At 40.2% G+C, this 26,358-nt stretch overlaps 1 protein-coding gene across 2 annotated transcripts in view; it reads left to right on the forward strand.

The window, feature by feature from the left end:
- Positions 1–26,358, forward strand: part of BCKDHB (branched chain keto acid dehydrogenase E1 subunit beta) — a 275,645-nt gene that overhangs the window by 165,541 nt on the left and 83,746 nt on the right. For both annotated transcript variants that reach the window (XR_016306628.1, XM_089655349.1), the window contains exon 9: positions 25,016–25,102. Coding sequence is in view for 1 of the 2 variants with exons in the window: in XM_089655349.1 (XP_089511475.1) it covers positions 25,016–25,102 (87 nt within the window). In the remaining variant the exon portion in view is untranslated. The remainder of the gene's footprint in view (positions 1–25,015; positions 25,103–26,358) is intronic.

The raw sequence follows: 26,358 nt of genomic DNA on the forward strand, positions 1-26,358 counted from the left end.
CACGGTATTGGTATTTTTTTTTTTTTTTTTAGCAAAATACATTTTGGCCTAAATTTATGATGAAATTTGATTTTTTTAAATTTTTTTACTGGACATGCTTAATAGCAAAAAGTCAAATATATTTTTTTCCCTCAAAATTGTCATCTTTTTTTTTTTATAGCGCAAAAAATAAAAATTGCACAGGTAATCAAATACCACCGAAAGAAAGGTCTATTTGTGGAGAAAAAGGACGTAAATTTCATTTGGGTGCAGTGTTGCATGACTGCGCAATTGTTAGATAAAATAACGAAGAGCTGTAAAGCAAAAAATGGCCTTGTCAGGAAGGCTGGTAAATCCTCTGGAATCAAGTGGTTAAAGTCATAAAATGTGCTCAACATATAAATATACTGTGCTATCATAGTCCAACATAAATTAAAATACCATAAAGACCACCGTGGGTTAAAAATTATACCACAATCATGTACCAGCCAGCTTATAGTCATGCAGCAGCTTACCAAACATTCAGACCCAAGAGCAAAGGAGGTCTGACAGCGCTTTTAATGACAAATCCCGAATGGATGATCACTGCCTTCACCCCCTCACTGTGCAGTCATTGTGCCTTAAATCTCTCTCTCCAGCAGCATGCCACAATCCTAGATTGTAAGCTCAAAAGAGTAGGGCCCTCTTACCCCTCGTACGTTGTTTGTTATTGTTGTACTGTGCTATGTATTGTCCCCCCCCTATTGTACAGCGCTGAGCAAACCCTTTGGCGCTATATAAACTCGATGTAGTAATAATAATAATAATAATGTCACAGCACTATAAAGCATACTAGGGGGAAAGCAAGGAAATCCAATAGTGAAATATGTTTAAACACTATTTAAAAATTCAGTGGGTACTCACAAACAATAAAAGAGCATATCACAAGCACCCTATGGCTCTCCAGATGGATGTGATAACTTCACCATTAGGCTCTGCTCTTTGTCCAACGGGTTGTCTTCCAAGGGGCAACAGCGTTACCTCACAGTGGACTTTGATATTTTCATTTATGTTCCACTTTGATACTGCTATATATTTATATGTTGATTTTTTTCGCCACATTTTATGACTTTGATGCACGTTTATTATCTTTGAATGACAGTGCAACATATTTTTGGGGAATTTTACATATTTTTTTATATTTGGTGTTTAAATATCAGTGAGTGCTATAGTCATACTGATTTATTTTTTGATAAATACACTTTTAGCACAGGATTTCCACTTATTGTTTTAATTATGTTAGCTTCATCTAAGCAGGGGGCAGTCACTGGCTCCTTAACTACTTTACTTGGAAAGTTTACATATCCTGGCTCATTGGCTGTTTCATTTTTAGCATTTTCCCTATTCTCCTTACCAAGATACATAAAGCCGAACTCGGCTCTCAGCTTGTTTTATGTGGCTGACATAGTCTGCTTACATTAAACTTATGAAATTACTACCTGAAGAAAATTTGCTCTGCTCATTCTTATTCATCCTACAAAAATACAGCAAACAGAGGCTGATATCTTTATTGTGCAGTGAATGAAAAGCAAGGTTGTGTATTTATTTTACAGTATCAGTTTTATGCAAAACTACGCAGGACAGTCAAATTCAAGCTCCAAATAGTTTTACATAAAAGAGAAGTATTGGGGAAAAAAAAGCTTAGCATAGCAGAGCTACTCCAGGCTCTGGAAGGATCCCGACGATATTGTTTGGATCCACCCAGCTGCCAGATTGACAGAAATCTCCGCCTCTCAGTGCATGGCTGAGAGTTGGAGCCAGCCACTTCTGCCTCTCCTCCTGCCCTGTGTTCCAGTGAGAGCTGGTGGAGAAGAGTGGAAAGCACTGACTGACAGTCACTGCTCTCTGCTCAGAGCACACCAAGAACTGAGCAGTCATGTGGTCACATGAGCCAATAAGGACTGCTGCAGTATCATAAAAATGGAGGTAAGTATGAATGTTGTATGTTTTTTTTTTTTTCCATAAACTACAACCTTCTCCTTTACCAAAAAATGTACAATCCTGTTCAAGTTCCGAGGTAACCCTGCCAGATAGTACAGTACAGCACTACTTGACTTCTCTGCAGATTACACTGCGATTCAGCAATACAGTCTAGAACCCTCCCTAACAAATGAGGAAAAGGAGCGGTGGAAGACAGCAATACAATTCTTTATTGACTAAAAAAAAGAATTCCTGACAAAATAGGAGTTTATCAGTAAAATGATAATTTGATGCAAAACAATTATGATTCCACACCTTAACAATTCTGTCTGCAAAATTAACAAATATGAGAAGGTTATGAGGTTAAAAAAAAAAAAAAAAAGTTGCTTGCCAATCTTGGTGACTCAAACATACTTGTCAATAGGTGGTGGCAGTTGCTGTCGGTATGCTTGTTCACTGATGCGGTTTTTTAAAGGGGATTATGTACATAAAACAGGTACTATGTAGAAATGTATTTTTAGTTTGCATTACTAAAGCCCAACTCCAGCTAAAGCTTCTACTTTAGGTTTTCATAAAATGGAAAAAAGTTAGAAATTCTGTCATGTTTTCATTGCCGGGTGCACAAGAAGAAAAGCACGAAAAACAACTTACAGTATATAAAGTCCAGATGTAATGTTATCCAAATTCTTCTCATGAGAAGTGAACACATTTTGGGGGTTCAGAAGAAATCTGGAGAAATCATGCTAATTACTCCTCTGGATTATTCCAGTTTTATCAGGCCTTGGCACACTTTGTTTAACAGAACCAGGCCCTGATGAAGGTGGACCTTTGAATCCCGGAAAAAGTGTTTTCTTTCTATGATAGATCTGGACTATAGATTTTCTCTTTTTAGTGCTTTTTTCTTTGCGCACCCAGTCCATACTTGAACAAAGAACTAATCTTTTGACAACCACTTCTGATGGAGCAGCCTAAGGATAGATGTTCCCTGTACATTGCTGAGGACACTACTGCTTTATGAGATCCAGAACCCCATGTCTTTCTTTTTCCCCAAGGATTGTATTGCTGTCTGTAGTGCTACTGGGGAGCTCTACCCCCACCTATTGGCGCTTTGACACCAGGACAAGAAATGCAAAAGAAAGGGTCTTCCTCCCGAGTGTTTTTGTTGCCTGAGAGATATCTTCTTATATTTGGACTCTGTGCTCCCCACCCCCATCACCAGCACAGGAAGTGAGAGAAATTTGTTAAACAGAGACAACCTATAGCAGCCATTAGAGTCTATATAAAAATGTGAACCACTAAACATTTTCTTTTTTCATTATTTTTATTATTTGTATGTTAAAAAATAGTAATAAAAATGTATACATTGCTAAAAAAGAAAAACAACTTGCAGTAGCACTTTTTTTTTTTTAGTTGTTTTGTTAATGTATAGAACCCTGTTGAGTAGATTTTTTTCATCAATTTCCTGAGTAGACATTGAATGAAAAGAACCTCTCCAGCAAGGAAATACTGTAGCAGTGAAATGGCTTTTTAATACAGTGAGAATTAATTAAAATATTTGTGAGGTTTTTCACTGCTCTGTATTACCTGTTGGTCAGACTCCAATCACTTCCTATGTGGTCACAGGGACATGCATGGATGGGGATAATGAAAACCTTAGGGTCTACAACATTTCCACAATTTAAATAGACCTAATTAACATGTTTTGGCTGGAGTTCTGCTCATTTGTGTGTGACCCAAAAATGTAATGCATACACATGGCTACATTTCATTTATCCCCCCCCCACATATATCACTTTCTATCCCTGACCCTGGCTAGACTTCAAACATGTCTGCCTTTATTCACCTCCATTATGTGCTGGGTGATTGGATTAGTAGCTTACAAAAAAAGAGGTAAGAATGTTTTTTACTATCCGTTCAGCTCACAGGAAGTGACATGGACACTGCATTTCTGGAAGGATCAACATGTATGTTCTGTACTTGCTGAAAATTGTTCTTAGTCTAAGCACTGTAGTCTAAGCACTGATAAACTGCTATATATTTTTGCTTTGGCCTGTTTTAGATGCACATAGAGTGCTTGCTCTCTCCAAGCTAACAAGGTTGTCTGCTAATTATTTAAGACTGATGAAGGAATGAGAGTCTGATGATCTGGTCAGATGTTAATTGGATACAAGCACACAGTAGATAATTTAGGATGCTACTAGTTTTGGCTTGTAAATGTCTCTTATTAGCACCAAACGTATTTTGTTTTGTCATGGATATCAGGACACAGGCACATTTTCTTCTAACCTGCAGCTTTACGATTTTGTATGTTTTTGTTTTTTTTTCCCTTGATTCTCAGTCTAATATTCCTCAAAAATTATGTTTTATGGTTTGGACTTGGTGGATAAAGCATAGAACAGGAAAGTTGGAAATCAAATACTAGAAGTCAGTTGTATAAAAGCAGACTAATAGATCTGGGCTTAGAACAACAAGCGTGATGAAAGAAGAATGTATGATGTGTGGTTTCTAATTTAAAACCGCAATGCTAATGTTGAAATTAAGTTAGAAAAATCGAGAGAGGGGTCCATATATCGTTTTATGTGATGATATATTTTCAAGTGGAGATGGCAGAAGTTTGTTTATGGCTTTGGTAATTGATATTGATTCACTGAGGACTGGTGCTGTGATATTAGAGGCTCATGTGCTGATGTTCCTACACATGCATGTTGAGAGCCTTTGTTTTTCTTTTGCATGGGAATGTTTCCAATTATCCTTCTGTGTCCTGGGGCCACTATAAAAAAATTCACTTTTCTTTGTTTAATTTTTTGCCATTTGGCCAACCCAGAACAGGAGGTTTAGGAGCTATAGACAGTTATAAAAATAATGTAGTCATAGGAGACAAGTGGGTAGGTTGGCTCAGCAATCCTTCAGATGGGTTAAAGCATATTTCATCAATGTGCCCCGCTTGGAGGACACAGTAAACCAAACATTACCTATCTGCTCTTAAGACAAGTTCACTTTTAAACATTTACTAAATGCACTAGTTCAGCCCCCTAATCTAAACCCTCATGCTTTCACACCCAGGTGCACCCACACCCTTCTGTGTGAACACCCACAGTGCTGGCTACACCTATGCAGCAGCTTCCTGTTGACAGTGTTGGTGTATGGGTTATGGCCCCATTCAAGGCTAAGGGAACTAATGGTTGAGTCAGCGAAGACTGCTTCCATCAGAGCCTCCTATATCATTTAAAAGATATAACTAGACCGTGTAAGGTGTAGTATAAAGCTTATGCGTCAGAAACCATAAATATAACATTTGTCAGCTTAGACTAGATACTGCATTTATGTAAATAAGCTGTTCTATTCCTACCTAATAGTTAAGACAGTGTTCAATTGCATATCTATAGCAGGTGAGAAACCCAGACTGTGTGTGCTACATGTCCACATCCCAGCAAACCATGTACAACTATGCACAGAATATGTAGTCATGGATTTTGTGTGGACATATAGAAGAGAAAATTGAGTACTGTAAAAACATTTTATTATGTACCATTAAAAACTATTGCACAACATTAAAACTTACTCTCCACATAGGGGTTCACAACATACAAAGATTCCGATTACAGTTTACATGTGGACTTTTTGGCATTTTGGGAACCTTCTTCAGGAACACGTGACAGAATTTAGCAGGTACAATTACATGGATTAAGTAGCACATTTGCATATGAGAAATTTGTTACTTAATGCATGTAATTGTACCTCCTAGACTCTGTCACATGTGCTCATGAAAAAGGATTTGCGAAATGCTTCAAGTACACATTGTTTTGCTTACTACCGGTGAGGGGCTTTAAAGGTCAGTAAAAGACTAGTTATTCTTAAATCTGCTCCTACCCCCATTCTAAGCCTATACTATTTACCCTGTAAGGGAAGGATCTGTATACTTATCTATTCTGAGGATTCTCCAGTTTATTAACATGACTGGGTCCCAGCACCGGCTTCAGTGTAAAGGAGACACATCCAGAAATGGATGCCCCATAGTAAACCTATGGCTGAAGACATCACCCAGACTCTGCAGCTGTTGGCAATCTCTCCTCTTCATTGATAACAGCGCTGCCCAATCCTGACCAGGCCAACGCACCCACAGAATAGGTAAGTATACAGATAGAATAGGCTTTGAATGGGAGTAGATTTAGGTATAGTCAGTGTTTGACTGAGCCTCCACTTCAGTTTGTCAAATTCTCAAGACAATCTTCTTCGGTATGCAAGTGCCACCCCCACTTTCCTGAGTCGGGGTGATATTTGGACAACATGCATCTTAGACGCATGGATGCAGGAGGTGGTTTCCAAGGACTACAAACCTTCCTTTTCTCACATCCAAGCTTCCTATGTCATTGCAAAGAGTAGCAGATCTAAATCGAGCACTTTCAGGTCATGAATTATTCTACCCTTTTACAAAATACTGGTTGGGCCTCATCTTTAATATGAAGCTCAGTTTTGGTCAACAATCCTAAGGAAAGATGTTGTTGAACTAAAAAGAGTTCAGCGACGGACAGCAAAATTAATTAGTGGTATAGAGGACCAAAACAATTTTTAATATAAGGACACTCACCTGTCGAAGGATCCAGCGTTGTCCTCACCTGAGCAGATTCCCTAATGGATTTCAGGTCTAGGTGCTGGCATTTTAACTAAGGGAAACAGGCTGTGAAACCACAGGGCTTCTTACTGTGCATGCACAAGCCATGCTGTGCTTTGTGAATGTTCCTGCAGTCTTCTGGGACCTGCGATGTGTCCCAGAAGGCTGCGGGCAAGGGGATGGGAAAGTTGTGGGAAATTCAACTCGGATCGTCTAGGCTAACGCTCAATTGCAGTATCATGTGCGCTGCGTTGGTGTATATTGTGATAAATTGACACAAGCATACATTTTATCATGTGTGTTACATTGTGCAGCAATGCACATATGTGTTGTTTAAGGCCTCACACTCCTTTATGATGTACAGCCCTTTGTAACAGTGTGATTATTTCTGTCGTGGAGTCAAAGGTGCTTGCGTACGGCAATAGGCAGTAGCCTGTACAAATCAATGAAATGCGGACAGACGCATCCAAGCAGTTCTATGCATATAGAAATGTATGACCAGCCCAATTTGCATCCAGGATGTGAGATTACATTCATACAGCCATAGAATCTGTCATCCTGTTGATTTGTACAGTCTGCTGCCTATGGCTGTACACAAGCACCAATAAATCCAGGATCAGAAATGCACTGTGTGTGAGGTCTTGGGTTTATTTCACACAGGCATTGTGACCTGTACAGCATGATGAGCTGTTTGTTTATGCTGCTGAAGCCTATGTTACTCTATGGCAGTGTTTCTCAACTCCAGTCCTCATGGACCCCCAACAGGTCATGTTTTCAGGATTTCCCTCAGATGAAACAGCTGTGGTAATTACTAAGGCAGTGAAACTGATCAAATCACCTGTGCAAAATAATGGAAATCCTGAAAACATGACCTGTTGGGGGTCCATGAGGACTGGAGTTGAGAAACACTGCTCTATGGGAATGCTGTGGCTGTATGAACACAGCCACAGGTCCAGGTGCATGGCCCCAAACACAGTGTGCATTTGGGCATCACTCACCCACACCTGCATCTGTGTTTGTACAGCTATCCTTTTGTTCAGCAGAGTCTGCTGATCAATTCTGCTATGTGTTTATGGTCAATGAAGTGACCATGCTCTTATAGCAGAGTGGGAAAAGGCCAACATAAGGCATACTGACCTGGATAGCCGGAAACTGTTCTCTGCTGCAGTATGCTTTACGTCCATGGCATTAGAATTCAGGTCAAAACCTAACTACTCCTTAAAATGCTTCCTCTCCCCTTCTAATGCCTATTCTGATTAGCCTGTGTAAGATCTTTATACTTACCTATTTTCGGACTGCTCTGCTCCAGTCTCATCACATTATCTCCCCTTTGTCAGTCAGCGATGGTTGCAGGAGAATGGAGAGAGCACTCAACAATGTCAGGCAATGCCTAGGAATGGTTATGCCACCCATAGGCTTCCTATGGCCCATCTTTTGTCCGCTACCTCCTCTCCTCTGCAGCTGGTGCTGGCTGACAGAGGGGAGCCAATCACATGGCTAAAAACGGCCTGAAAATAGGTAAGTGCTTTACACAGATTAGCCAGAATGGGTTTTTTTCTAACCATCTGTCAATAAAGACCACTAACCTTCTTTGAAGGTTAAATTAAGATTGTGAGAGGGGCCTTTAACTGTTTTTGGAGGTTTTTTTTAATACATTTTAAAGTCACTTTTTTATTTATTTTTTTATATTTTTTATTCCCCATATTTTTAGCTTTTGTCCCATATACACATAGTTTCTATAAAGCGTGCAATCACCATCTAAATTTAAGACCATTCCAAAAAAAAGCACACATCTTGGTTGCAGTTGTGTTGTTTAACTCTCTTCAGCTTTTTATACTTTAAGTTAGAAATGTTCTTTGTTTGAAATGAACTTTTAGAAATTAACTTTTTGAGTGCAAAGTAAATTCAGAAACTTGTTTGTAGCACAAATCTACTTTGTGTTGGTCATAATTACAAACAAGGTTATGTGCTTGGTTTAGATCCAAAACACACCTTTGAGATGTACTTTTAGATATACCCCTGCCACACTGCATGGCCTGGAGGGTGATGCCATATTCTGTACTGCAGTACAGCAATACAGTGGCGTCATCTTCCTGTCCCTGTTATGCTGACTGGACAGTGAAGAAGCAACAGAACTTTAAGCCTGGGTTCACATATGTGTGGGATATTGCATGTGATTCGCACAGGAACCGCACCGCATTCCTGTGCAAATCACATGCGATTTGCGTGCGATCGGAACCATACAGTTGATACGGCTCTAATTGCATCGCACCAGGAACACGCAGGACCCTTTTTTGGATCCGCACTAGAATCGTATCGCATAGGTATTCACACCTATGCGATCTGATTCTGCACATCGCACCACGTTTTGCGGACCGATATCGAGGTGTTGTTATCTTAATATACACACCCGCAGCAGTTCGCATAAACGGGGTGCAATTCTGATGCGGTGCGGAATTCACACTGAAAACTCTTTTTGGCTTTTGCAATAGTCTGACAAACTAACCCTTCTGGTTCTCACTTTCCCCATCTGAACTTTGCTTAGCAGAGGCATTGCAGAAATTGAATATAAATATTTGAGGCACTTACACTAGCTGTATTTTAAAGCATATTTATTTCTTATAACAAACTGCACTGTATATTAAAGGATTTTTCATTTGTCTGCTGTCCAACTTTAATTTCCAATAATGGTTATATTTTGAATGTTACGTTGCAAGTGGTATTAAACCCAAAAACAAACATTTATTATTTCAGTTTACCAATTCTTAGATGGGGTTATTACATTATTTTTCTTTTTTCTTTTTAAACACTGATTGGGGTGCTAACAATGAGCAGCTTTTATCCTAAAAGCTATAGCTGCTTATAATGCATTTGCTGGAGTTTGGTTTTAATTAGTCAATTTTTTTTTTTCAATAAATACTACTGTTAGGCAATAAAAAAGGATTTTTAGTTGAAATGTGTTTGCTACAGTAGAGTAGTTTTATGAATAACTAGAAAAGCACAAGCAACAGGTGTGTTTTATTCAGACCTTATTTATTTTCCATGGTCATAAAGATAATTCTTTAAGTGGATGATGATGCTGTAAATTTTTTTATTAACTCGGCGATCCAAGTGGTTCCAGAAGCAAAGTCGTAGACGCTCCAAGACTGACATGAAAATGCAGAGCGGAGCTCAGGTGTTTTAGGGGCTCTTATTGTTTACTTTTGCTGCGTGGTGCATAAGTTGTCTGAGATTCCCAGCTGTGTTTCATGGAAACAGTTTGTGTTCACATAACTCATGATGCTGCAAAGGATTTATGGTTGTTGACATGAGAAATGCGTCTGGTCCAGATTTTTCCATCCCGTTATTTTTGGATAGACACTGCAATATTATTATGTAGTTGTGCACTGCTGAAAAGACATGAAACACAAAGTACATTCTGAAATGTTATCAGATGGTATTTGATGTGTTTACATTTCCTCTCAACATTATTTTTATACAAAAGATCAATGCTGATAATTTGACAGTCTGTTCTGTGATCATGCAATAATACCGGTGCATGGTATGATGACATTTGGGAATTTGAGGATGTTTAACCTGGAAGACAACAAGTACTTTATGGAGCAGGTGGAAATCGTAATTTCAGTTTGCTCTTTGCTCATCCTATATGATCCGCCGAACATTCTAATCTTCTCTTAGCTTCTGTTTTTGTTTTGACAAATCAGTTTTGTAAGGCATAGCAGAGTAGCACATCGGGCTTGTAAATAGTATTTTATGTCCAGTATAGCTCCTTGAAGTCTCCGTTGTTTTCTGTTATGTTAAAATATCGTTCGTTATCTTAGATGTAGGGTTAGGGTTGCCACCTCATCCCTTTTTTATTATTATACAGTATATAGCGCCAAAAAGTTTGCTCAGCGCTGTACATTATAGTGGGGGACAGTACATGAGACAATACAGTTACAATACAATACACGAGGGGTTCGAGGGCCCTGCTTTTTGGAGCTTACAATCTAGGAGGGAGGGGGTAGTGGTACAGGAGGAAGTGGCTGTGGGGGATGGAGTGGTAGGAGGAGTGGAGGAGATCTGCTGTTAGGTGAGGGCGGGGTAGGTTTCCCTGAAGAGATAGGTTTTCAGGGTGCGCCTAAAGGTGAGGAGGGTAGGTGATGGATTGGGGTAGTGAGTTCCAGAGGATGGGGGAAGTCCTGGAGTCAGGCATGAGAGGAGGAGACTAGGGAGCTAGAGAGTAGGAGGTCTTGTGAGGAGCGAAGAGTACGTGTTAGGTGGTATTTGGATATCAGGTCGGTGAGGTAGTTTGGGGCAGTACTATGAATAGCTTTGTATGTCAATGTTAGTAGTTTGAATTTTATGCGTCGGAAGCCAGTGGAGGGAATGACAGAGGGGAGTGGCAGATACAGAGCGGTTGGTAAGGTGGATGAGTCTGGCCGCTGAGTTCAGGATAGACTGAAGCGGGGATAGTCTGTGATGAGGTAAGCCGGTGAGGAGGGAGTTGCAGTAGTCGAGTCGTGAGATAATGAGGGAGAGAATGATTTGATTAGTAGTGTCTGGGGTTAGGAACGAACGTATTTTGGAGATGTTGAGGAGGTGGAGCCTGCATGAATTTGCCAGCGATTGGACATGGAGTTGGAAGGACAGATTGGAGTCTAGAGTGACACCTAGGACTTTGGCTTGCGGGGTGGGACTGATGGTGGCATTGTTGGTTGTGATGGAGAGGATGGGGGGGGGGCGGGCTGGGGGGAAAACTGGAAGCTCGGTTTTGGAAAGGTTTAATTTGAGGAAGTGGAGTGACATACAGTCTATGTTGTTCAGTAGGCAGGTGATTCGGGTGGAGACTTGTGGTGGTTTATGTAAGGATTTATTCTACTTGTAAAGGGCGGTGTCCCTTTCCCTTAGATGAAATATTACAGTGCCTCCAGCCGTTCAAATACGGCAAATATTTAGTGAACCAATAATTTGGACACCTTGATAATTTGATCACCACTTATTATTAGACCTTGAATCCTTTTAGCCAGTATGATTTCGTACCATACACACAAAATTTGCCTTATAATAGATAAATATAAAAATGTATTTATGTACAAAAATTATATATATATTAACACAAAACGCAAAAGACTGGTGATGAATGAATACTGGTACACACGATCAAAGATATACCCTACCAATATCATACACAATATAACGTTTCTAAATAATGAAATCAATATAACAAATTTTTTCTAGATTGATGATGATTATTAAAAATTAAATTTAGTAATTAATAATTTAGAGTATCTCAAAGGTTATTTTCTCACAAAACGTGGCCATAGGATTGGAAGAAGATATTCTCTGATAAATTATACTCTAATTACTAATATTTAATAATTTATAAAATATGAAAAATTTGTAATATGACACCAACAATATCTAACAGTAATACGGGATCTCTCTATATATATATATATATAACTACCCAATACAGCTGTTCTTACTCTAAGGTAATTCTTGTTACTCTACACACAGAGAAAACATACAATACAAAATTAAATGGACAGTCTCACCACACCCAGATCTAGGAATATGACACCTCCCAGTGGATCCAGCTGGCAATGGAACGCCTTCAGAATGATCACAGGGGAAAGTGAGATATAGTACAATAGTGCAGGAAAATGTAGGAAGTTAGAGGTACAGAGATTTTAGAAGTTTAGGAGAAAGTTTTTAAAAATTTGAAAGGATGGAATAGGGGATATTCAGCAGAGATGTCTCTTCAGATGTCTTCAGATTTTCTTTTAGTGAGGGTTTTTCCAGGTTCTTTTTCTTAGGTCTTTTTTCCGATGAGTTTTTCTTTAATCAGTTTTTTCTTTCTAAATGAGGTGCATGGGTTTTTATACCATCTAAACTATTGTTCTAAGAGACCCTCCCACCAGGCTTTTTGATTGGCTGGTTGAGAAATGTATGTACTTAAGCTATCTCTCACCTGTCCACTAAGTGGCAGTCAGAGCTCATAGAACAATTTGAGTATTTATGATGACTCACACCTCGGGTGGAACTCAAGGTGATTTCAGGTATTAAATATACGTCTTATCCAGATATATATAGTTGATCATACCTATAATGTTCTAAATAGGAACCATGGAATATCTGTGTATATTCAGTTATTCATCTCTCTGAGATACAAGCTTGTGTGAAAGCATTTGTTTCCTGATAAGACATACAACTGATGCTAATTCACAATATATCTTACTTTTTCTCATCTCAATACTCAAGTTAGTGATATACAATCCCCATTCTGCTGAATATTTTGTGGTGTGTGAAACATAGTCTTTATAATATCCCATTGATAGTATGCTTTTTAGTAATATCTCTGTGGGTAGAGATATCCAGTTTAGCCTGATTTGTCCTAAATTTAACCTTTTTGTTTTAGAACCAACATTCCCATGAGGAGGAAAGACCCTCTGTTTACTTGTCCATTGTAACAAACCATATAGTAAACAGTCAGTTGTTCTGGTTGTTTGAAAAGACTGTTAGTTCATTATCCTCTCCAAGATTTGTTTATTCTTCTCAAACCTTAATCTAGCATCATATATTGTTCACTTGGGTTAGGTGTGATTCAATGTTTGAAGGTCTAAGGTCTCATCTGGCTGTCTGTTTAACTTTTGTATATGCCTTCAACTCAACCCCAATATACAAACAGTATCTGTTGACATATCCCATTTTAGCTAGTATCATAGACTCCAATTTAACCTTAGAATTGTCCGGTCTTAAACTACCTGTGGATAGTCAAACAGTCTATTGTCTCTGAGAAAAAAAAAATCCCTTCACCCATTATTTACATTTCTTAACTGGAGGGTCATTCGAATTTTCAACCAGGACAAGTTAACCCTTAACAGATGGCCAGGCTGGTTTGCTGTCAGAAACGTTATGTTTTGATAAATAATTTCAAAACCCACAACAGACTGAACGGGTGAGGCGAGGGGTAGAGGGGTAGATTTGCGTGTCATCTGCATAGAGGTGGTAGTTACACTTCCACGGCTTCATCAGTTGGCCAAGGGAGGAGGTATAGATGGAGAAGAGAAGGGGCCAGAGGACAGAGCCTTGGGGGATCCCAACAGAGAGGTGGAGAGAGGGGGAGATGGCAGCGTTATAGGTAACACTGAAGTAGCGCTGGGATAGATAGGAGGAGAGCCAGGAGAGAGCAGAGTCTCTGATGCCCCTTTAAGTTTAATTAACACCTTAATTAGCCACAGAATCTGTGTAACTAATGTGTGTTCATGTTTAAAGGGATGAGGTGGCAATCCTATGTAGGTTAGATATCATGTGCACTATGCTGGCAGTCTGCAGACAGACAGACTTTTCTAAGGTACCCTATGGTAACAATCAAAATGTCAGCACATTTCCCTGAATATCTTAAAATGAACATGTTGGCCATTTTACATGTTTGGTAAAGCTGAACTCCTGGCAAACCACCAAATGCACAGATCAAATACATAATATTGGTGCTCTTCTACCTGAGAAAGGATTTGTATTTGTCTACCCAGTCCTGAGATTTACACTGCACAGCTGGGTACAGGATACCCCTTACAGTTAAGAATGCTGTGATGTCCTCTCTCTACCCCATGCCTGTTGACTGGACGTCACATCCATGAGTTCATTCCTCTGCTTGCACCTCCTATCGTCATCCTTGTCAGTACATTTGCATGCAGCTCACTTCACTGTCAGGCCTGTTTCTGCCTATTCCAGTCTTAGTGTTGCTTTACAGGGAATTGCAAGAGGCTGATGCCAAATATCAATTTGCAACAAATATAAAACTTCATTTTGTCATTTATGTCTACCATAAGTTCTGCTTACAGAAACCTGACAGATCCTTGCATCAATAACCAATACCTTGCACACTCCCAACTCTAATATTAACTCCTCTCCCAAAAAAGAAAAGAAAACCTTTCACCCTTGAAAGTGAATATATATAAATCCGTAAGCTCTTCTTTGTGATAATATAGTCCTAATAACTGCACACCAAAAATACACAAATGAATAACAAAAAGTCCCATAAATGTCCAAACAATTTCTTTTCACCTCCAAATCATATCGTGTCACTCTGAAGGTGATAATCCAACATAATAAATCTCAGAATTTCGTAAACCTCAAAAAAAATATAAACTGAAAATAGTGTATTACCTTTTAAATAAAACAAATCAAGTGCAACAAAATCAAGTGTCATGTGATCACTGTCTGTTTATTGTGTGCAGTCGGAGTGTTCACTTTGTAGCATTCACGTGTGCTATTGATTTTTTTATATATATATATATATATATATATATATATATATATTTATTTTTCTCCACATTTTAGTGCACATGATATGCAGTTTGCATAACACTTGATTTTGTTGCACTTGATTTGTTTTATTTAAAAGGTAATACACTATTTTCAGTTTATATTTTTTTTGAGGTTCACGAAATTCTGAGATTTATTACGTTGGATTATCACCTTCAGAGTGAGACGATATGATTTGGATGTGAAAAGAAATTGTTTGGACATTTATGGGACTTTTTGTGATTCATTTATGTATTTTTGGTGTGCAGTTATTAGGAATATATTATCGCAAAGAAGAGCTTACGGATTTATATAGATCCCTGCATCAACACAAGTAATGTTGATGCACAGAAATCTCCCACTGAGACATTGTATTCTGACATAGGGATTCTCATTAGAATACACCGATAAGTTCTTGCAGCCATTGGTTACAAGTGCTGATTGAATGCTGGTTTTACAACATGACAATTTTCTGTTGAACAGTCAGCTTTACACAAGTCAGCTGGTTTCTGCAGAACCGGCCTTTCAGCCTGTATGTGGTTTGGGCTTTAAAAAGTACAACTCTTGCCTAAGAACAGACCCAACAAAGTGATGTGTTACATTTGTTAGCCATCATCTGTACATCTTTATACCTCTTTGGAACCTGTCTTTCTTATTAGAGGTTTGATTGCCCCAAAATAAAGCAAACCAAAAGTGTAATGTCTCAGCTAATGGATGCCACAATATGAAACGGGATTGCAGACACTGAAGGTGATTTTTAATTATTTTTTTTGTCAGTTGTAAGAGTTAATGATCACTCTCTACAAATGGCTGATGAATGCTTATTTCCCGTGTGACTGCACATTGGCTGTGTTTGGCCTATTTTTATGATTATCTAAAAACAAAAAGTTTTTTTTGTTTTAACATTTACTGGACTTCCATTAATATAATTTTGAACACAATTCATAAAAAGGTCAACATTTTACTTTATCTTTCCATCTGTGCAAAGCAGAAAAAAAACGCAGATCACAGCTGTCAGCTATTGGCTGGGAAACCATTGTAACATTTCTTAGAAGTTGATCACCAGCCAAAACTTTTTTTATTTTTGGTTAAAGAAGAATTTCGGGCAAAAACCATTTTCTCCCATGCAGTGGAGCTGTGCCCACACTGCATGGGTTAACTGATCATTCTAGGGGATTTCAGAGTGGAGATATACTTACCTAATCAGCCAGTTCTCTGAGTGCAAGACCAGTCCCTGCCGCTTCTGCCCCCGCACAGGCTAGCAGTCTTGTGAATGGACTGTTGATGCAACAGCGACGAGATACGCCACTGCACGCCGGACTATCGGCAGCCAAGCCTCCCACCACTCCTGTCCGCCACCACGTGCACCTCCCAAAAATGCCTCTTCCATTCCTCCTTCTCATATTCCTCTCCTCCGTTCCCAAAATCTATTCTCTATATCCCTCTGCTCCTCCCAAACAACTGTATATTGTGTCCTTGCTGCTTCCTTTGCCCCTCTACGGCACCCACCACCTCCTCCTAATACTCCACTCTCCCACTGACCTGAGCGTGTAAGCTCCTGCACATCCTGCTCCCATGCCACCTTTTTCACCCTCCTAACCACGGGGGACATCTCCCCAAACCCTGGCTCTCCACCACCTCGCTCAGCCACACAGCACCCTCCCACTTCCTGCCGCAACCCCCTCAACCTAGTATCTGTCCCCTTGCTCCCTAAAATCTCCTAGCGATCCAGGCCACTGACTCTACCTCCCCTGCTGCACTCTCCTATGGTGATCTCATCTGGACCCACTCACCTGGACCCAACGGTCGTAAAGGTGGTGGGGTTGGTCTGCTCCTGTCACCACAGAGCACCTTCCAAGTCCTCCCAAACCCCCCCTCTCTATCCTTCTCCTTCGAGGCCCACTGCATCCAACTATTCTCCCCAACCCCCCCTGAAGGTTTCCGTAATCTACCGGCCTCCTGGACCCGTATCCCGCTTCCTTGATAACTTTTCCTTCTGGTTTCCCTTCTTTCTCTCCTCCGAGCTACCCACCATCATCCTTGGGGATTTCAACATCCCTGTCAACATCGACAATCCGGCCTCATCCCAACTCCTCCACTTAACCTCCTCCTTTGCACTCACACAGTGCATACAATCCACCACCCACTCCGACGGAAATATCCTAGACCTTGTCTTCTCCCACCTCTGCCCTCCCCACAACCTCACTAACACCCCCTTCCCTCTCTCTGACCACAACCTTATTACCTTCTCGGTCTCCTCGTCCTCAAACGCCTACCCCTCCAAATGCCATACTACTACCAGCCGTAACCTCCGCAACCTGAACCCTGCCCCCCTCCACTCTGCAGCTGATCAACTCCACGACAGCATCCTCCCCCTGTCCTGCCCTGACCTGTCTATGACTGCCTATAACAACTCGCTGTCAGCCGCCCTTGACTCATTAGCGCCTTCAACCACACGAAACATCAGACCCCGACCGCTCCAGCCTTGGCAGACTGATCACACCAAAACTCTCAAATGACACAGTCGTGCCCTGGAGCGACTATGGCACAAAATCAGATCCCAACAAGCCTTCACCTGCTATAAATCCGCCTTCCACACATACACCTCCGCCCTCCACGCTGCCAAACAAGCCTACTTCCTGACCCTCATCAAGACCCTCTCCTCCAATCCTCGCCCTGACTTTTCTCCACCTTTAACTGTCTACTCTCTCCGCCCCCACCTCCACCCAGCACCTCACTCACCGCCCTTGAGATTGCCAATCACTTTAAAAACAAGATTGACACAATTCGCAAGGACATCGCCGCTCCTCAAACTCCCTCCAAACCTGTCCCCTCTCACACAGCTACCCCCTCATCACCCCTTTTCCTCGGCCTCACCACTGCTCTGACCTCCACCCCACCTAACATTCCTCACACTGAAGCCCCCTCCACACTCCACACCTTCGACCTTACTACCATCGAGGAAGTCACCAAGGTCTTTTCTGACGCCCGCCTCACCACCTGCCCCCTTAACCCTATCCCCTCACAACTCCTATGACCTCCCTCCCCCTCCATCCTATGCTCCCTCACCCACATCTTTAATCTCTCCCTCTCTTCCGGCGCATTCCCCTCCCCTCTGAAGCACACGCACATCACTCCCATACTTAAAAAGCCCTCCCTGGACCCCAATGACCCGAACAACCTCAGAGCCATCTCCCTGCTCCCATTCTCATCCAAACTCCTCGAGCGCTTAGTCTACAATCGCCTAAGCTCTCACCTCAACGACAACAACCTCCTCGATCCCCTACAGTCCGGCTTCCGTCCCCTACACTCCACCAAAACTGCCTTACTCAAACTCTCCAATGACCTTCTAACTGCCAAAGCTAATGGCCACTATTCAGTGCTCCTACTCCTTGACCTCTCCGCTGCCTTCGACACAGTCGACCACCCCCTCCTCCTCAAAAAACTACACTCCCTCGGCCTCAGAGATTCTGCTCTCTCTTGGCTCTCGTCCTACCTATCACAACGCTCCTTCAGCGTTACCTATAACGCTACCACCTCCCCCTTGCTCCCCCTCTCTGTTGGGGTCCCTCAAGGCTCTGTCCTCGGGCCCCTTCTCTTTTCCATCTACACCTCCTTCGTTGGCCAACTCATACACTCTCACGGCTTCAACTACCACCTCTATGCCAACGACACACAAATCGATCTCTTTACCCCTCGCCTCACCCCCTCTGTCTCCACCCGAATCACAAACCAGAGTACTTGGTGTCATTCTGGACTCCAACCTATCCTTCCAGCCCCAAGTCCAATCACTAACAAACTCATGCAGACTCCACCTCCGCAACATTGCCTCCGCATGTTCCTAACGCCAGAAACCACTAAACAGCTCATCCACTCCCTCATCATATCACGACTCGATTACTGCAACTCCCTCCTCACTGGCCTGCCTCGCCACAGGCTATCCCCGCTTCAGTCGACCCTGAACACGGCAGCCAGACTCATTCACCTCACCAACTGCTTCGTTTACGCCACCTCCCTCTGCCAATCCCTCCACTGGCTTTTGATTGCACAACAGATCAAATTCAAAATCCTAACACTGACATACAAAGCTGTCCATCATACTGCCCCAAACTACATCACCGACCTAATGTCCAAGTACCACCCAACACGCACACTCAGCTCCTTTCAAGACCTCCTTCTCTCTAGTTCCCTGGTCTCCTCCTCCCATGCCCGCCTCCAGGATTTCTCCAGGGCATCACCTATCCTCTGGAACTCCCTACCCCAATCCATCAGACTATCACCTACTCTCCTCTCATTTAGGCGCACCCTGAAAACCCACCTCTTCAGGGAAGCCTACCCCACCCCCTGCTAATTGCCGACCTCCTCCACTCTTCCTACCACTCCATTCCCCACAGCTATCTCCTCCTGTACCACTATCCCCTCCCTCCTAGATTGTAAGCTCGAAAGAGCAGGGCCCTTGAACTCCTCGTGTATCACATTGTATTGTTTTCGTACTGTCGCATGTTCTGTCTCCCTTTGTAATGTACAGCGCTGAGCGAACTGTTGGCGCTTTATAAATACTGTATAATAATAATAATGTCCATAGACTGGCTCTGGACATGAGGACGCAGAAACAGTTCTCCATTGGATGTTAGGAAGTGTGGTTTTCCAGAGGATCAAAAGATTGCCAGCACAGTGGCTAAGTGTTTTCAAAAACAAATGAACTGCGCATGGTCATAAATATGTGCTTAGTACAAACATGACATAAACCAGTCCCATAATTGGTGAAAAAAGAAGAAAGTGCTTGTGTTCATAGTGAACATAGTGTCTCGATTCATTTCAGATTGGTGCATAATAAAGATCAATGCCATCTAAGCATTGGAGGGGATCTCATATGGTTAGAGAGATCTCTAAAAATAAAATCAAGTGGATTTATGAACTTCAAACTTTAATGCCAGAAGGGTTAAATATTGAGATAGATCTAAACTGCTTCCTGCATATTTTTAGAGTATAAGGGAGCATATGTTAATCTTATCCACCACTGAGGCTAGTTTGAGTCAAATAGCCTCTCTTTTCAAGTTTTAAAATAATTCCCACTCTGATATATTTTAATTTCTTTTATTTTATATCTTTTATTATATTTTTCTCTTTTTTTTCTTTCTTTCTTTTTCTTTTTTATCATTTGTAAAATTGTGTTCTAAAATAGATATTGCTTTTTATTGTAATTGTTTTATGTTTAGGTTTTGACATTAGAAGCCTTCCAAGCAGGAATAGTCCTATAGGACACATTAGAGAAGATTTATTGGTTCATCTATTTAGGACTTCTAATGTTTTAACATTGAATGTTTATACCAACATTGTGTTCAATTGAGGTACTTCCCCTTTAAAGAGTCGTCCCCAAGGATATATCAGATCAACTACATTAATTTTTACTGCTTGTTATCTATTTATGCTTTAGGTATAGTAGTAGTTTGTCTGCAGCCCAGCTTATTGTAACGCTGAAGGTACTCGGCAATGTTGCGGATGATTCTCACCAATTAATTATTCGGCTGAAGTGTATAAATACCAATATGGCGATTTTGCACTTCCTGAAGACTGTCTTTGATCGAAACACATCGAGGTTTGATGGCGCAACTTCTGCCAACTTCACATCCGATCAGTGGAATGTATGCTGCTCCGAGGTAGGACCTGGACAGCGGCACCCATCTTTAATTCATAACAAGGTTGAGTACACTAGGTGCCAGGCTACAGGCACATCTTTTGTGAGTGTTTAGCTAAATTATTCCTAATAAAGGTATTAATACAGTTTTACAGTGTGGGATGTCTCCTTCTTTTTCTTTATATATGGTGATTTATTTCACTGCTACTTGTGGAGCTGTCGAGATAGCGAGCTATTTGGCAATTGTCCTTATGTCACAGACCATTCTAAGGATACCTCCGTAGCCTAAAAGGATATGGGGATCATTGGCTTACTGAGATTGTTCTGCAAAGTGTTAATGACCATTCTAGAGATAGATGGTCATGGAATGAGGGTGAGTGTCAGTCCAAGTGGGGCACTATTATTGAGCACAATGGAGCACTAAGCAAGATATTGGTTACAAGTTGAACACAAGCACGAGCACTTTCTTATTTTTTCACCAATTATGGGACTGGTTTATGTCATGTTTGTAATATGCACATGTTTATGACTATGCGCGATTCATTTGTTTTTTAATATATTTTTTGTTGTTTTTTACACATATATAGGACTGCTGCAACTAGGTCTGATTTGTATTATTGAGTCGCTACATCCATAAGTACAGGAGCACTTTTTATTTAATTTACTACAGTGGCTAAGTGGTTAACACTTCTGCCTAGCAGCACTAGATTTGCTGGTTCGAACCCCAACCACTGAACTACCTACGTGGAGTTTGCATGTTCTCCTTGTGCCTGCGTGAGTTTCCTCTGGGTACTGCGGTTTCCTCCAACACTCCAAAGACATGCTGGTAGGTTAATTGGCTCTTGTCTAAAGTGTTCCTAGTACGTGTATGTATGAGTGTAAGTAAGGGACCTTAGATTGTATGCTCCTTGAGGGTTAGGGACTAATGTGAATGTACAATATATGAAAAGTGCTGCTTAAATTGGTGGCGCTATTTAAGTACCTGTAATAAATAAATTGGGTAAGTATAGCCTTTCAGTGCACACCTAGACAAAACAAGCAGTTAACCCATGCAGTGAGAGCACAGCCCCATGGCACAGGAGAACATTTTTTTTAGTGGAGTTCTACTTTAAGGATTTTGTTGCTGATGTATTCCTCCAGGCAGATTGTCCTTAAATTTCTGTCCCAGGGATGACACCGGAAGTGAGGGGAAATCTCCCTAATGAGGCCATATAGATTAATAAAACTCTGTTTGAGGTTGTAGCCCTTCTTTCTACCAGTGCTTTTTTTTTTTATGTTCCTTTTGAGGCGCTTCCTTTTTTTTTTTCCCCGGCCCAATGACCACTCAGAAAATTAGGGGAAATCTTTTTAACTGGGAAACACAGCAATAGAAATGTAATGAAGGTTTAGTTTTAGCATAACTTTTGTGTTAATTGTTGATATGTATTTGACAAGTGCACATTAAGGTGCTAGAAATACATAGTACACTTTCAGCTCTATAGCTTCAATGAGTTATTGCTCACTGCAAGGCACAATGTGGTGTGACAGGTAGCACATGCTCAAAATAACAAATCCCCTCTCTGGCAACTGGTAAACATCACTGCATGCCTGCTAACATATGCATCTTTGGTGAATCATTTGACAATCTGAGGTTCATATTGCGTACTCATTTGTGACTTTTACACAAAAGATGACAGTGATGCCTATTAATCTAAATAGAAGAAACTTAATCTTGGAGGATAATTTAGAATATATATCATGAATGCTGAAGATTAATGAGATTCTGATTGGTGAAGGGAAGACCTTAATCTTCAGGAACATTTGGAACATATTTTATGGATATTAAAATATATTCCTGTCTGACTTGGATTTGAACTTTGCATTTTTAGGCACTGTGTTAAGTTTCCAGTTGGGTGCCTTGCCACATCTGGATATAATATTTGGAAAGTTAACCTATACTTTTGCAAACGGAAGATATGGGACAGCTTGTGGTCATGTACAATATAATCAGTCGACTTTAGGATTTAGAAAGACATCTTTAAAATAAATTATTCAGTTCGTTGGTAGTAGTATGTGCTTGGTGCTTTGGGTAACATTATATCCTTTGCTGTGTTTTGAGAGAAGCTATCATTAGCAACTGATTTATCTCTCCTCTTGACATGGATTCGGTTGCAGGAATCCTTTATATTTTGACACACCACAAATGTCTGTGCCTCCAAAATGCCCCCTTTCTGACTTGGTATTTGTAAAATCTAATTTAGTAGGTTCTGTAGTGATTTGTCTTATTGTTTCACACCATATTATATCTGTAACCTCAGCTTCACTGAAATGATTACAAAAAATTGTTTGGTTTTTTTTTTTTTGTTTTTGTTTTTTTTTCATGTGCTAGGGGAGCATGTGCAGAAAGTCATTAGATTTAAATGTAGTCCATCATGGATGATTTTTTGGGCTTGCGTCGCTAATGTCTGAAAAGCGAGTTGATGTCAAATGTTGGATGCATTGTTAAATATGTTTGAATGTATGTCTTCTATGCAATACATTTTAAGAGCTGTTTACATGCATTCTCTTTAATAATTTCTATACACAAGAAAAGTGAAGGCTACTAGAAGATCAGCAAAGCTTTACTTATCAGTCAGAATACTGTAGCAAAAGTGATACAAAAATTTAACAAAGATGGAACTGCAACCATCTCACAGAGACGTCCAGGCTGTCTATGGAAGATAACACCTCAACAGAAGCGTCTTCTGATGAGAAGGGATGGAGAAAATCACCATGCAAGTTCAATTCAGTTAGCTAAACAAGTTGAAAGCCAAACTGGGGTGATTGTTTCCCGTAACACAATACTGTGTATACTGCAGAGGAATGACATGCATGGGTGTCATCCATGAAGGAAGCCTCTCCTAAAGCCTATGCACAAAAACCCTGCCTAGAATTTGCCAGGGGCCATGCTGAAAAAGAAGAATACTGAGACTCTGTACTCTGGAGTGATTAGATCAAGAAAAATGTTTTTGGAACTGATGGCTTCAAAACTGTATGTCATCACAAAGGTGAGGAGTAGAAAGAAAAATGCATATCGCCTACAGTGAAACATGGTGGTGGTAGTGTCCTTCTGTGGGGATGCTGGTGTTGGGGAGCTGCATTTCATTGATGGTATCATGAATTCACAAATGTACTGCTCTATATTGAAAGAGAAGATGCTACCATTACTCCATGCCCTTGGTCGTCATACACTTTGATCATGACAATGATCCAAAACACACATCTAAAGCCTCTGTTGCATTTCTGAAGAAGAACAGGGTGAAAGTGATTCAGTGGCCAAGTTTGTCTCCTGATCTGAACCCAATTGAACACCTATGGAATTCTGAAGAGACAAGTTGAGCATCACTATCAATCCAGCATCCAGGCTCTAAAAGAGGTTGTTCTTGAAGAATGGAAAATATGTTGAATATGTCAGCAACTTGTTCATTCCATGCCTAGAAGACTTGGTGCTGTCCTTACAAATCATGAAGGTCATGCAAAATACTAGATGTAGTAGTGTTTGTTGTGGGGTGTATTCATTTTTGCATCAATTAATTTGAGTAAAACCTAAGTTATATTATTAACATTACTTTCATGTAATGAGCTAAACAAATGCTCTATAAAACTGTTTTGTCAAAATTTTGGATATTGTTCTTGTGTTTGAGATATTGATTAAAGTCTTACTCTTCAGAAGGGGCATACTCATTCATGCTGAACACTATATATATATATATATATATATATATATATATATACACATACACACACACACAATTTGTTTAGATTTTTTTTATTTCCTTCCAGTTCCTAGAGGTTAACCCAATAATACCTGCCTTGGAATTAGTACTGCCTGTGGGGGACTAAGCAATTTCTGATGCCAGCACTGGATTGGAGCTTTAGCTTGCATTCTACATTAAATTGAGCACATTTATTACAGCTCTTTTCCCTTTAAAGGAAACCAGTCAGAATTGATAGTAGGCATAGGCTGCAGCTTTTGCTACTGAGTGGGTGATCATATCCCCCACTTTCTTTTTTTCCATAAATCAGGCATCATGTAAGAACATATTAGACAAGAGTTGCTTTTTTTGTTCTTTCCAGTGCTTTTGTGTGGGAAAAAAAAAGTGATCTAGTTTATTTCATTTGAAAAATAACAAGTCTATTTCTCTCTTCCTTTCTCGTGTTCCTTTCTACTCTTATTACCTGTTTGACACTAGGTATCCGTCTGTCGATCATCTGCGACCGATGTCAGTGCTTGCACCAGCTTATCACGCTTGTTCTTTTCAAGCTATAGAATCTGTTCTTAGTTGCTTAGGTCATTTGCGAATGCCACTATTTTTAGGTTTGCTTTTGATAATTCTCCTAATGGTTTGTAAACATTAGTTTTTTCACCCTTTTTGGGTGCATTGTGTGTACCCGGCTTCGCTCTATGGACCTGTGGTAATTGTGTTAGTATTTTGACTTTTGTAAAGTGTTTGAAATCTTATAAAAATATTGAACATGAAAAATAGGAAGTTTGACGTTTTTATTTTTCTGTTTTCTAGTCCGTGACAAAGACTGGACGGTTATTAATCAGTCATGAAGCTCCAGTAACAGGAGGCTTTGCATCAGAAATAAGTTCAACAGTACAAGTAAGTCTGTCAGTACTTTCAAATGCTTTGTGGTCTAAATTGTGCAACACCTAAAGTACATAATTGATAAAATGTCAAATTCAGATTTTAAAAACTTTTATGGGTTTGTGGGGTTCTGTGGGTCCATCAGCTTGCAGGTGTAGCCAAAGGCCTTGAAAGGGTCAGACTCAGCTGGAGCATCAACACTCTGAAACTGTCTTGTGACCTAAATGCTATTAAAATTAGTTTTATACTTTGTTGGAGAACCTTTAATTCTCCACTCCATGTGAAAAATGATAATTTGTCTAAAATTTACATAGATTTATTTGTATTACTTGCATCTGATGGCAGAGTAACCCTTAAAGTGAGTGTGTGGCAAAGCTATGAACATTCAAGTATTTATGTATTCTTGACCAGCAATAAATCTTAACAGCAGAAGAACTGAAGTCATCCAAGTGTGCCTCTTCTTTTTGGGTTCCCCGTATTCTGTGTTTGTTAAAAATCCATGCTGGGAGAGATGAGGTTGATCTAAGCTGCCTATAGATACTGGGGGTTGATTTACTAAAACTGGAGAGTGCAAAATCTTGTGCAGCTGTGCATTGTAACCAGTCTTTCTTTAAAGAAAATATGCGCTAAACCTAAGATATAGTGATATAGGGCAAGAACACCTCTCATAGCCTGGAGTAAATGGCAGCACCTCATGCCTTTCCTCACAGATGAGGACTTGAAGAACATATACAGTATATATGTATATTGCACATCAAAGTCTCATCAGCAACAAACAAAAAAAAAGCACACAGTTGTTTATCGTTCATTTAACTTGCTTCAATCCAACTAGACTTTATGAAATTGATACACCAACAAACACCTTTCACCAACTGTTCAATATGGCAGCAGCCCCAAGCAGATTTTCATCAAATGATTTGGAAATATCCTGCTATAGCACCATATAAAGAAACTGTTTGTTAAAATGTCATACCATTTGAAATGGGACGACGATGATGACATCTTGTTTAACACCCTTACTCTTTTTGAGCATTATGTGAGTCTATTTAGATTTATGAATGTACTCACCAACCCTCCCCCCCCCCCCTTTTTTTCTTTGTCTTGGAGGTCTTTCAAATTCTTTGTCCTGGAGGTATTTCAAATTATTATGATTTGGAACCTGATTTATACTGTCAGAATGTATTAAGAAGTTTTGACTTTGTATAACCCCTTTATCAAAATATTTTAAAATGACATATAAGAAATTCCCAATTTTTTTTTGTCACCGAAAT

This window comes from Staurois parvus, unplaced genomic scaffold (genome assembly GCF_062004578.1).
Source record: "Staurois parvus isolate SC_StPar_1 unplaced genomic scaffold, SC_StPar_1.0 ptg000834l, whole genome shotgun sequence".
NCBI lineage: Eukaryota > Metazoa > Chordata > Amphibia > Anura > Ranidae > Staurois > Staurois parvus.